At 38.0% G+C, this 13,009-nt stretch overlaps 1 protein-coding gene across 1 annotated transcript in view; it reads right to left on the reverse strand.

Annotated features, from left to right (window-relative positions):
* The window catches only part of TDRD5 (tudor domain containing 5), a 96,157-nt gene that overhangs the window by 82,258 nt on the left and 890 nt on the right, over window positions 1-13,009 (reverse strand). The window contains exons 2-4 of the mRNA XM_047076461.1: window positions 12,583-12,820; window positions 11,467-11,874; window positions 9,268-9,464 (exon numbers count right to left, since the gene is read on the reverse strand). Of these exons, the coding sequence (XP_046932417.1) occupies window positions 9,268-9,464; window positions 11,467-11,874; window positions 12,583-12,820 (843 nt within the window). The remainder of the gene's footprint in view (window positions 1-9,267; window positions 9,465-11,466; window positions 11,875-12,582; window positions 12,821-13,009) is intronic.

The raw sequence follows: 13,009 nt of genomic DNA on the forward strand, positions 1-13,009 counted from the left end.
AGAGCCAACTCTTTGGAACAAGATTTAAATAGTTCCAATAGCAAAAACTTCACCCAGAAGTGAAATGTGGTTATTAGACAGCAGCTACGAGGAATTCTCGGAGCTGCAAAACACAGGATGAAACTCAAAGGAGAAAAGATATAGAAGAAGTGTATGTGCATCTTTCTCACCCTTCTCCCTGGAGCCATGCCAGGAGCAAAGGTCCTAGACTTTGCATTTGTTATTCCCTGGCTCTGATGGCTAAACGCACAGTCTTCCCACCCAATTCTATAAAGTCTCCAAAAAACATGCTATATCATTCTCTAGTATTTTGTTCGGGAATTTTTAATCAATACAATAAATTTGGAAAATGGAAATAACTTCAAACATTGGAAAAGCCAAAACAAACTTATTCATTGTGGAGCTTCACACAGTTAATTTATTTGGACTCAATCATTCTGAGTTTTGCTTTGTTAGGATAGGTATTATGTTTCCTAAAATTCATATTTTAAAGGCCTAACCCCCAAGGTAATTTTTTTTTGTGTGGTGAGGTATGAGGGTGAAGCCTTCGTGATGGGATTAGCACCCCTACAAAAAGAGAAACCAGAGAGCTTGGTCTCCTCCATGTGCACACACCGAGGAAAGGCCATGTGAGCACACTGCGAGAAGGGGCAAGCCAGCAAGAGAACTCTCAGCAGAACGCAGCTACGTTATCGCCCCAGTCTGGAACTTCCAGCCTTCACAACTGTGAGAAAATAAATTTCTGTTGTTTAAAGCTACCTGATCTAAGTTACTTTATTATGGAAGCACTAGCGACTAAGTCCAGAGAAAACCTTCAGTCTAGAGCTACCCACAAAGGTATTACCTTTCTGAAGATCCTATTTATAAAAGTACAACTTGCCATTTCTTCAAAATTATAGAGGAGTTTACTAGCTGTTCCTACTCAAAACGCTACAAGTATATATGTTTCCTTTGTAAGCATAGAAGAATAGATTTATAACAATATTAAATGATATTATACATGGAAAACCCAACAGACTCCACCAAAAGTCTGCTAGAACTGATACATGAATTCAGGAAAGTTGCAGGATACAAAATCAATGTACAGAAATCAGTTGCTTTCTTATACACTAATAATGAAGCAACAGAAAGACAAATAAAGAAACTGATCCCCTTCACAATTGCACCAAGAAGCATAAAATACCTAGGAATAAACCTAAAGATATAAAAGATCTATATGCTGAAAACTATAGAAAGCTTATGAAGGAAATTGAAGAAGATATAAAGAAATGGAAAAACATTCTGTGCTCATGGACTGGAAGAATAAATATTGTCAAAATGTCAATGCTACCCAAAGCAATCTACACATTCAATGCAATCCCAATCAAAATTGCACCAGCATTCTTCTCGGAGCTAGAACAAGCAATCATAAAATTTGTATGGAATCACAAAAGACCCTGAATAGCCAAAGTAATTTTGAAAACCAAAGTGGGAGGCATCACAATCCCAGACTTTAGCCTCTACTACAAAGCTGTAATCATCAAGACAGCATGGTATTGACACAAAAACAGACACATAGACCAATGGAATAGGATAGAAACCCCAGAATTAGACCCACAAAAGTATGGCCAACTAATCTTTGACAAAGCAGGAAAGAATATCCAATGGAAAAAAGACAGTCTCTTTAACAAATGGTGCTGGGAGAACTGGACAGCAACATGCAGAAGATTGAAACTAGACCACTTTCTTACACCATGCACAAAAATAAACTCAAAATGGATAAAGGACCTGAATGTGAGACGGAAACTATCAAAACCCTAGAGGAGAAAGCAGGAAAAAACTTCTCTGACCTCAGCTGCAGCAATTTCTTACTCGACACATCCCCAAAGGCAAGGGAATTAAAAGCAAAAATGAACTGGGACCTCATCAACATAATAAGCTTCTGCACAGCAAAAGAAACAATCAACAAAACTAAAAGGCAACCAACGGAATGGGAAAAGATATTTGCAAATGACATATCGGACAAAGGGCTAGTATTCAAAATCTATAAACAGCTCACCAAACTCCACACCCGAAAAACAAATAATCCAGTGAAGAAATGGGCAGAAAACATGAAGAGACACTTCCCCAAAGACATCCAGATGGCCAACATGCACATGAAAAGATGCTCAGTGTCGCTCATCAGGGAAATACAAATCAAAACCACACTCAGATACCACCTCACGCCAGTGAAAACAGCTAAAATGAACAAATCAGGAGACTATAGATGTTGGAGAGGATGTGGAGAAATGGGAACCCTCTTGTACTGTTAGTGGGAATGCAAACTGGTGCAGCCGCTGTGGAAAACAGTGTGGAGGTTCCTCAAAAAATTTAAAATATATCTGCCCTATGGCCCAGCAATAGCACTGCTAGGAATTTACCCAAGGGATACAGGAGTGCTGATGCATAGGGGCACTTGTACCCCAATGTTTATAGCAGCACTCTCAACAATAGCCAAATTATGGAAAGAGCCTAAATGTCCATCAACTGATGAATGGATAAAGAAATTGTGGTTTATATACACAATGGAGTACTACATGGCAATAAGAAAGAATGAAATCTGGCCCTTTGTAGCAACATGGATGGAACTGGAAAGTGTTATGCTAAGTGAAATAAGTCATACAGAGAAACAGATACCATATGTTTTCACTCTTATGTGGATCCTGAGAAACTTAACAGAAGACCATGGAGAAGAGGAAGAAAAAAAAATGTTAGAAAGGGAGGGAGCCAAAACATAAAAGACCCTTAAAAACTGAGAACTGAGGGTTGATGGGGAGGGGGGGGGTGGGAGGGAGGGGGGGGGTGGGAGGGAGGGGGGGGGTGGGAGGGAGGGGGGGGTGCGCCCTCCCCATTGGGATGAGCACTGGGTGTTGTATGGAAACCAATTTGACAATAAATTTCATATTAAAAATAAAAAATAAAAAAACGCCAAATAAATAAATAAATAAAAGAAAAACTTCCCAATTCCTTTTAAGAGGCCTGTATTACTTGGATTATAATTTTTTTATAATTATAATAATTTTTCTTTAGAAAAGAAAAGCACTATAGAATTCTGACTCGAATTACATGTATGTGGATTTTATCCCACACTCAAGCAATTCTCCAACATCAGCTGGGTATCTTGTACTTCAATTCATGTCTATCTACCTGGCATTACATCAGCTTCCATAAATTAAGGGCCAAGTCCAACAAGATTGTGCCCCACCCCCACCACAATTCCAAGTCCAGGTTATTATCTGTGCTTCTGATCAAGTTACTATAAATCAGAAGTTCCATGACACCCTCCTTGGGTTCAACCGAGTTGCTAAAGCAGCTACAGAACTCATAAACATTTTACTTACTGATTTATTACTGGTTTATTATAAAACAATATAATGCTACATCCACAAAAACTCAAAATGGATTAAAATTGAATGTAAGATGTGAAACCATACAAACCCTAAAAAAAAAAAAAAAACCCACAGATGTTAAGTTCCTTGATACCATTCTTGGCAGTGATTTTTTAGATTGGACACCAAAAGTACCAAAAGCAAAAATAAACAAATGGGACTACATCAAAAAAGCTTCTACACAGCAAAGGAAACCATCAACAAAATCAAAAGGCAACCTACTTAAAAGGAGAAAAAATTTCTAAGTCCAATATTTGATAAGGGGTTAATATCCCAAATACATAAAGAACTTATACAACTCAACAGCAAGAAAACAACAAAATTTTAAAATGGGCAGAGGATCTGAATAGACATTTTTCCAAGGAAGACATACAGATGACAAACAGGTACATGAAAACGTGCTCCACATCACTAATCATCATAAAAATGCAAAGCAAAACCACAATGAAGTATCACCTCACACCTGTTAGAATGGCTATTATCAAAAGGACAAGAAACAGTAAGTGCTGGTGAGGATATGGAGAAAAAGGAGCCCTGGGGCATGTTGGTGGAATGTAAATTGGTGTAGCCACTATGGAAAACATTACAGAGGTTCCTCAAAAAAACTATACTACCACATGATCCAGCAACTTCAGTTCTGGGTACTTATCCAAAGGAAATAAAAACACTAACAAAAAAATATCTGAATCCTATGTTCATTGCAGCATTATTTACAATAGCCAAGACATGGAAACAACCTAAGCATTCATCAGCGGATGAATGGACAAAGATGGTATGATACACACACACACACACACACACACACACACACACACACACACTGGAATATTATTAAGCCATAAAAAAAAGCAAGGAAATCCTACCATTTGTGACAACATGAACGGACCTTGAGGGCATCACACTAAGGAAAATAAGTCAGAGAAAGACAACTGTATGATCTCACTTATACGCAGAATCTAAAAAACAAAATAAAAATAAATAAATAAATAAAAACTTGAGTTCATAGATATAGAGAACAGATGGATGATAGCCAGAAGCAGGTATTTGGGAGTGGGTAGAATAGGTGGACAGGGTCAAAAGGTATAAAATTCCAGTTATAAAATAATTAAGTCCTGTACAGCATGTAATATACAGCATGGTAACTATATTTCATAATGTATTAATAAATATAAGACTACATGACACATTATACAATTATAATAATATGTATTATATATGTTACTACAGAAAATTGCTAAGACAGTAAATCTTAAGACATCACAAAAAGAATTTCTAACTATATGTGCTGATGGATGTTAAGTAGACATACTGTGATCATTTCACATTATACACATATCAAAGCATCATGTACATCTGAAACTAATATATCAACTGTATCTTAAATTTTTTTTAAAAATTAGTTAAAAATTTTTTTAAAGATAGAATTCAGAAATAGTGAGATGGAGAAGATGCATACAGCCAGATAAGTGGGAAGAGGCACAGAGCTCCATACCTTCTCCAGGCATGCCAGTCTCCCCCAAAACTCTACTGTTCACTAGCTTAAAAGCTCTCCAAATCCAGTATTTTGGGGTTTTATGGAGGTTTTACTACAACAGCACAACTGATTGATTCATTCACTAGGGGCCAGTGATTCTATCTGTAGCCCCCTTCCTCTCTCAGGAGGTTGGGGTAGGACTAAAAGTTCAGACCCTCTAATGACATCGTTTGCTCCAACTGGCAACCAGCCCCCATCCTTAGGTCCTTTCTAAAGACACTTCATTAGCAACAAAAGATACCTTTACATTTTTTACCACTTCAAAAATTCCAAGAGTTTTAGGAGCTCTATGCTAGAAATGAGAAAAGGAATATAATTTTTATATAATAAATCACAATAGCACATCCTATAATCCTCTCAATGGATGGAGAAAATTTCGACACACATTCATGGAAAAATTTCTCAGAATCTAGGAACAGAAGGGAATTTTCTCAACCTGGTATACAGCATTTATAAAAATGCTAGAGTTAACACCATAGTTAATGATGAAAGACTGAATGTTTTTCCCCTATAGTCAGGAACAAGACAAGAATTTCCATGCTCACCATTTCTATGCATTATTATACTAGAGAGCCCAGCTTATGTAAGGGGAAAAAAAGGGGGGGGGGCATACAGATTGAAAAGGAAGTAAAATGGTCTACTCCCAGATGGTATGATGGTCTATGCAGAAAATCCCAACCCTACGAAATAGTTACTAGAATGATGTCAACTACAGTATTGAGTTTATCAAGTACCTTGATTCAAGGTCACAAGATGCAAGATCAAAATATAAAAAAAATCCAATTGATTTCTATGTACTAATAACAATTAACTAGAAAATAAACTGAAAATACCTGTCAACTACAGTATTGAGTTTATCAAGTACCTTGATTCAAGGTCACAAGTTGCAAGGTCAAAATATAAAAAAAAATCCAATTGATTTCTATGTACTAATAACAATTAACTAGAAAATAAACTGAAAATACCCTTTATAATATCCAAAGTATGAAAAATGGTGGTGGTGGGGGGTAAAATTTAGCAAAACATATGTAGGCCTTGAGTACTTAAAACTATAAAAGAGTACTAAAAATTTAAAGACTGAAGTGGAGAAATTATACTATGCTCATCGATCAGCAGATTCAATACTGTCAGGATGTCATTTATCCCCAAACTTACCTCTAGATCCCTTGTTTCATTCTAATCAAAATCACAAGAGGCATATTTATTTTTGGTAGAAATTGACAAGCTGATTTATATCAAATTAGGTTTATATGAAAATGCAAAGAACCTAGAGTAGCCAAAGCAATTTGAAAAAGAATAAAGCTGTAGGACTTAACTACATAATTTCAAGATGTTAAAGGGCACCTGGGTGGCTCAGTCACTGGGTTAGCGACGGACTTGGGCTCAGGTCATGATCTCGTGGTTCATGAGTTCAAGCCTCGTGTCAGGCTCTGTGCTGACAGCTCGGAACCTGGAACCTGCTTCTGATTCTGTTTTTCCCTCTCTCTCTACTCTTCCCCCGCTTGCTGTCTCTCTCTCTCTCAAAAATAAATAAACATTAAAAAAATAAAAAGAAAGATATTATAAAGCTATATTAAGAGAGAAGGGTACTGGCAAAAGAACCTGTAGATCAATGGACCAGAATGGACAGTCCTAAAAACAGAACCTACACATACAAGTGGTCAATAGATTTCACAGAGGTGCCAAAGTAATAAGGTAGTTCAGCAAGGAAAAGAGTATTTTTCAAAAAAATAGTGCTAGAGTAATTAGCAATCCATTGCAAAAAACTCTGGTCCATACTGGTACCTTATATAAGAATTAACTTGAAATCAGTAATAGACCTAAGAACTAAAATCATAAAACTTCTAGAAGAAAACATACAACATTTTTGTGACTTTGGATTCAACAAAGATTAGTTAGGCAAGAATCAAAAGAAAAATATAAATAAATTAGATTTCATCAAAATTAAAGGCTTCTGCTTCACAAAAGGCAGAACTAAGGAAATGAGATAAGCATATACCAGGAGAAAGTATTTGCAAAACATGTCTCTGGTAAAGGACTTGTACCCATTCATATATAAATAATTCTTCCAACTCAATACAAAAGTCAATTTTTAAGAACAAGCAAAGGATGCAAGGAGACACCTTAAGGAAAATTTACAAATGGAAAATATGCATATGAAAAGATGCCCAACATTATTCATCATCAGAGAAATTTCAACACCATAATGAAATACCACTACACACCCATAATTAAAAAAAAAAAATTAATGTTTATTCATTTTTCAAAGAGAGACAGAGCACGAGTCGGGGATGGGCAGAGAGAGGGAGACACAGAATCGGAAGCAGGCTCCAGGCCCTGAGCTGTCAGCACAGGTGTCACCACACCAACGCGTGGCTCAAACCCATGAACCATGAGATCATGACCCAAGCCAAACTTGGATGCTTAACCAACTGAGCCACCCAGGCGCCCCATGAATAGTAATTTTTTTAAGTGGACAATACCAAACATTAACAAAGATGCAGCTAGAACTCTCATATGTAGTTTACAGTAATGTGAAATCATACAGCCACTTTAGAAGAGTCTGACAATATCTTATAAAGTTAAATATGCCCTTACTGAACGACCCAACAATCCTACTCCTAGGTATTCACTCAAGAGAAGTCCACGATCGGGGCGCCTGGGTGGCGCAGTCGGTTAAGTGTCCGACTTCAGCCAGGTCACGATCTCACGGTCCGTGGGTTCGAGCCCCGCGTCGGGCTCTGGGCTGATGGCTCAGAGCCTGGAGCCTGTTTCCGATTCTGTGTCTCCCTCTCTCTCTGCCCCTCCCCCGTTCATGCTCTGTCTCTCTCTGTCCCAAAAATAAATAAAACGTTGAAAAAAAAAAATTAAAAAAAAAAAAAGAGAAGTCCACGATCAAAGTGTATGCAAATGTTCATAGCAGCTTTATTCATATAAATACCCCACACAGGAAAGAACCCAGATGTCACCTGATGGGAATGGATAACAAATTGAGATAGATCAATACAGTGGAACGGTACGCAACAAGAAAAGGTAACAAACTACTGATACTGATGAATCTCGAAAGCACCATGGTAAGTTAAAGAAGCTAGACACAAACACTAGATGTTATTTAATTCCATTTATATGAAATTCTTGAAAAGTCAAACTTACAGAAAGCAATATTTATGTAGTGTCTACAGCTGGGGAAAGAGATCAACTACAAAGCAGCATAATGGAAATTTTTGAGAATGATGGAAATGTTTGGCCTCTTGATTTTGATGATTATGCAATGAGGTACATTTGTCAAAATTCAAACTGTACATTTTAAATGGATAAACCATATGTAAGTTATGCTACTAAAGCTAGTATTTTTTAAGTTATAGAGGTAAGGCACTTTTATATCTTGAATTTAATTTCCATGTGCTTCTTCTAAGCTCTACGCAAGTTGTCATCTTGCTAATTTAACCAGGGTTTTTGTTGGTTATATTCTAGTAGCTTTTGTTCAAAACTCCTTCAGCATACACACAGTCAGAAAAGTACCAGGACTGTAGTGCTCAGGGCCAGCCATTCAGGTGAAGATATTCATGAGGGAAGCTGCAAATATACTTCTAGGACTTTGGTGAGAAGCTGGAACTAGAGACAGCTGCACAAAGTACAGGTGTCCCTCACTTTTCAAAAGTTCATGCTATGCCCTTTCACTTTTATGAAAAATCTGGGGTCCGTTCTCATTTTTGCTAACCCAAAGAAATCGAAAGAGGATTTTCACTTTTATCAATAAAGGCCCAAAGCAAAAAGAGCATCCAGCAATCGTTTTGCAGTGAGCGGTTACAGGGGCAGCGCGCGCCGAGCAGCCAGAGGGGCATCACCAGCCTCCTTCCCCAAGAACTACATTCAGCATCAAACCACCATAGCTTTGAATTGTGCTTTACCCCCACTTATTTTGTGCATCCATTAGCAAGATGTGTCCTAAGGTAGAAAATCCATTGGCTAGATGTATCATAAGGTATCAGAAAAGCCTAAGAGAGGTTATTTTTGGGGTCTAAGAAGGCTCAAAATTTTTTCTATATAAATTAATGGCAATTGTTTCTTTGCTTTACACGGTTTCAACTGTCAAAAGGTTTCATAGGAACACCCTACTTTCCAATAGTGGGGGAAGCCTGTAACAGAAACCACGGGAGTTGATACAATTTTATTCTTTTCTCACTGCCACCTCTTACTAGCTAATAATCCACACAACCATAGAAAATGCTCAAGTTAAATCTGAAATTAAGCTTCTCCGTCTAAGTATTAACCACTGAATTTAAACACATTTTTGGTTTATACCTCCAAACTCCTATATCTCACCTGGTTTAATTTTTCAGCGTGATTCAGCCTTGAAGTCTCTACCACATTTGACTTAAAAGTATTTTCCACGTTCAGTATTTGCTTCGGTGGTTCCAAGTTTGAAGTGGGTTGCGAAAAGCGTGCCTTTGTGACTGGGGAGACTGTAGGGTAGGACCTTTGTTGTTTCATTCTAAAAGGCTGGGTAAACATTTTACCTCCTTTTGTGAATAAAAGAAGAGCGGAGAAAAGTTGTCACTAACAATTTCTACTTTATTTTCTGGTGATTCTATATAGAGGCTACTGTGACCTAACTTAGAAATAACAATTATGGAAAGTAAGCTTACATTTTCATATTGCCAAATAAAATTTACATACAATGGAAAAGATCAGTCATCTATAAAAGAAAACCAAGGGATCATACATGTGTTACTGAAAAGGTTGGAGCTATCTAAAAACTCCATTTAAGATCACCTGAATATAATTACAGAAAGGCAGATTTCAATAGGTAAAAACCTAAAAACGTTTAGGAGGCCAAAATGTCTCCAACTAAGAAGTCTGCTTAAAACTATGCTTCTCAAACTGAATAATCACCTAGTAGTATGGGAGCAGGAAAGGGGGATAAAAAGCTACAGAATAAAGGATATTATTCTAGAGTACAGATTTTTTTTCTTCAAGATTTGTAGGAAGGAAAATACCACTGGCAAGATATATGCTGATGTACAACATGAATGATCAATCACTAGACCTCACTGTGGTCTCTTTCTTTTCCATAAGATCAAGCCCCCCCCCCCACACACACACAAATTGTTTCCAAGATACCCTGATGATAGGAAGAAGGGTCACAGATGATAAACATGAACAATCCAATCACTGGGAAGGAATATCACTCCCCCCATTCAATAAGTTGGCAAGCTGCTTTATACACTATCAACCTCTTACAACTTTAATAGCATAGGTTTGTCTCCCCAAGTTCAAGTAACTCAAGAATACTGATATTGCTGATGGTTGAGGGTAAGATTCAAAACACACATTGGCCCCTATAGTCTTCCCTGACCAGAGCTCGTAAACCCCCTAGGATATCTATATCAAATTACATTTCCTACCACAGTTTAAGTATTGGTTTCTAAACTGGGGACATTCTCATGGTTTCACCTATATTAATCTAAATACAGATTTTAGAGAAAAAGAAAAATCACTGAAATAGGCGTAGAGATTCCCAAAATAGGCTCAGTGTATAGATTCTGTATCAAGGGTCTAGTGACGCACTATACAAATGATCACATTGGTCTTCTGAGACTTTAAGAGGGACAGTGATTCGGGGACGAAAGGTACAGCATACAACCCATGGTATTGTAACAACATTGTATGGCACATGGTAACTACACTGTGGGGAGCACAGCACAAGGTAGTCAAATCACTGTGCTGCACACCTGAAACTAATAACACTGTGTGTCAACTCAACTACTATATAGGTATATAGTAGTGTGTGTGTATAAACATAAAACAAAAACAAGAGGGACAATGACTGGGTAAGAACAGCACGGGCTAAACAGTATTAACAGCTGCGTTTCGACCCTGGCTATAACACCTTTCTAGCCATGCAACTTTGCAAAAGTCATTTACGTATCCTGAGCTTTGTTTTCCTTATCCCTAAGACTGGGTCATTTACCCTACGGTGTGGCTAGGAGAATCCAAGGTAAAACGCTATATAAGTGGCTATCATTACACTACATAAATTATTGCAGTGCCTGCTAGGATACCAAACATCAGTGCCAGCAAAACTCAGATGGCAAATGTTACTAACTAGTATTAGTTTTAAACTTTTCATCTTCCCTATCTTCCTTACGTGAACACACGCAACTAATGTTTGCTTACAGTGTTCCAGAGAAAGCAGATCTTGTATTTTTATAATAGCTACCACTTATTACACCCTTATAAATGCCAGGCACTTTTCAGACCTCATCTCGTTTCATCCTCAGCACTACTCCAAGAGGCAGTATGATTATTCCTATTCTAGAGATGAGGAAACTAAGGCTCAGATGTTTTAAGTAACTGGAGTGAGATCACTCAACCAGCAAGTTGCAGAGCCAAGATGCAACTTTGACAAACTCTGGGAGCTTAGGCATTACCTACCTCTCTATCTACCATGACTGCTCCAAAATTTGCTAACCCACAATTACTAAGTACTAAGTTACTAAGTACTAATTCTAACATGCTTACCTGCTGGCCATCCTCTCTGCTTTTCCTCTGTTACGCTCTTCCTTAGCATCAACAAAGAACCTGCTCTGGTCTGCTCTACTGAAATGACATCTGAAGCAGCATTAAGTACTTCGAACATAGAGAGGAATCCATACTGTACATACTGGAATGAACGTCCAAATCGCCTGGAAAATGCCTTTTCAAAATCAGAAAGGAGAACGGGAGATAACGCCAAGAGGTCTTTCAACTCACTCTTCACAACAGCTGGAAGAATGGGAGGCACCCTTCCCCGGTAAGGTACTCGCCGACGGGAGCTCGGCCCAGAGCAAACACTGGCCCTTCCCCTTGGCATGGAATTTCGAACCTTATGGTTGCTCCTCTGTTTTGCAACTAAACTTGCTATTCCTTTGGTGGATTCATCTGGAATGGCTAAGGAGGTGTGAAAAAAGAAATCACAGTTAGATGAAAACTTGCTCCTTTCTTTACCCTTACATCTGTGGTTATACAATTTTAATTCTCCAAGGAGCTGTGTATCTAGGTAACATGATAAACATGAACCCTTGGTTCCTCCATTTCTTTTAGACAACCACTTGTTAGCTCCTCTATCAGAAGATGAAGACAGAAAGATCAAGCCCAATATTTAACATTACTTCTGACTCCTGAAATATCTGAAACTCTCAAGATGAACAAACTTTCCTGCAATGTTTTTTTCTGTGCGTCACGAAATTTAAAACATGAATTCATAGTTCAAGTCCCATTGTTACGCTTCTTCCAATTTAAGGTGCAATAATTTGAAATCACATGCAAAATGTAGTTCCTGTGAATGCACATTTTTCTGGAGAAATAAATTCTTGATTTTGCTAAAGCTTTAACTCTGCCCACAACTTCAAAGGTAACCATGAACCCTCTCCCCCTCAAAAAATTAAAATCCCCTGCCTGGGGTGCAGGATAATCGCTATAACAATTCTTTTTTCTTTTATATTTTTAATTCCAGTTAACATACAGTGTTATATTAGTTTCAGGTGTACCACATTCAATAATTCCATACATCACCTGGCGTACTCCCCATTGCCTATTTACCAGAAAAATTCTTTACTAATTACGTGTTACTTATAGATCTTCAAATTCTAAGCTTACCTTTCAGTATTACAGTACCATCCCCACAAGGGCAGACAGTGACAACATCAGGCATGTCCAACACCAGCTCCATAGTGGACCGATATCCAAGAACCCGGAGTGGTAAATGGCTGCCAACCATCAAAAGGTACTCCTTTTCCAACTGATGTGGGGTCAAACCATCTTTGGTGGAGATGAGAAGTGACCTTATTTCTTTCCTCAGGCATTCCTGGATACGCTCTTGTTCAGACATGGCACCCTACCGGATTTAAGATAGAAACGTGGCTCATTAGGAAGAGCAGACAAACCCAAGACGGAGGGAGGGGAGAGTTTAAAAGGATCAATAGTGGAATATAAACAATCGACACCAGAGTTCTAAAGGTGATAAAGCAGAAGCAAAACCATGAGGATTCTCTGAAACTCGGCGTTTCACACAATTCAAGCTCTC

Source organism: Lynx rufus, unplaced genomic scaffold (assembly GCF_022079265.1).
Source record: "Lynx rufus isolate CCGP_SWC_20201006 ecotype Redwood Valley unplaced genomic scaffold, mLynRuf1.p SCAF_15, whole genome shotgun sequence".
NCBI classification, from domain to species: Eukaryota; Metazoa; Chordata; class Mammalia; order Carnivora; family Felidae; genus Lynx; species Lynx rufus.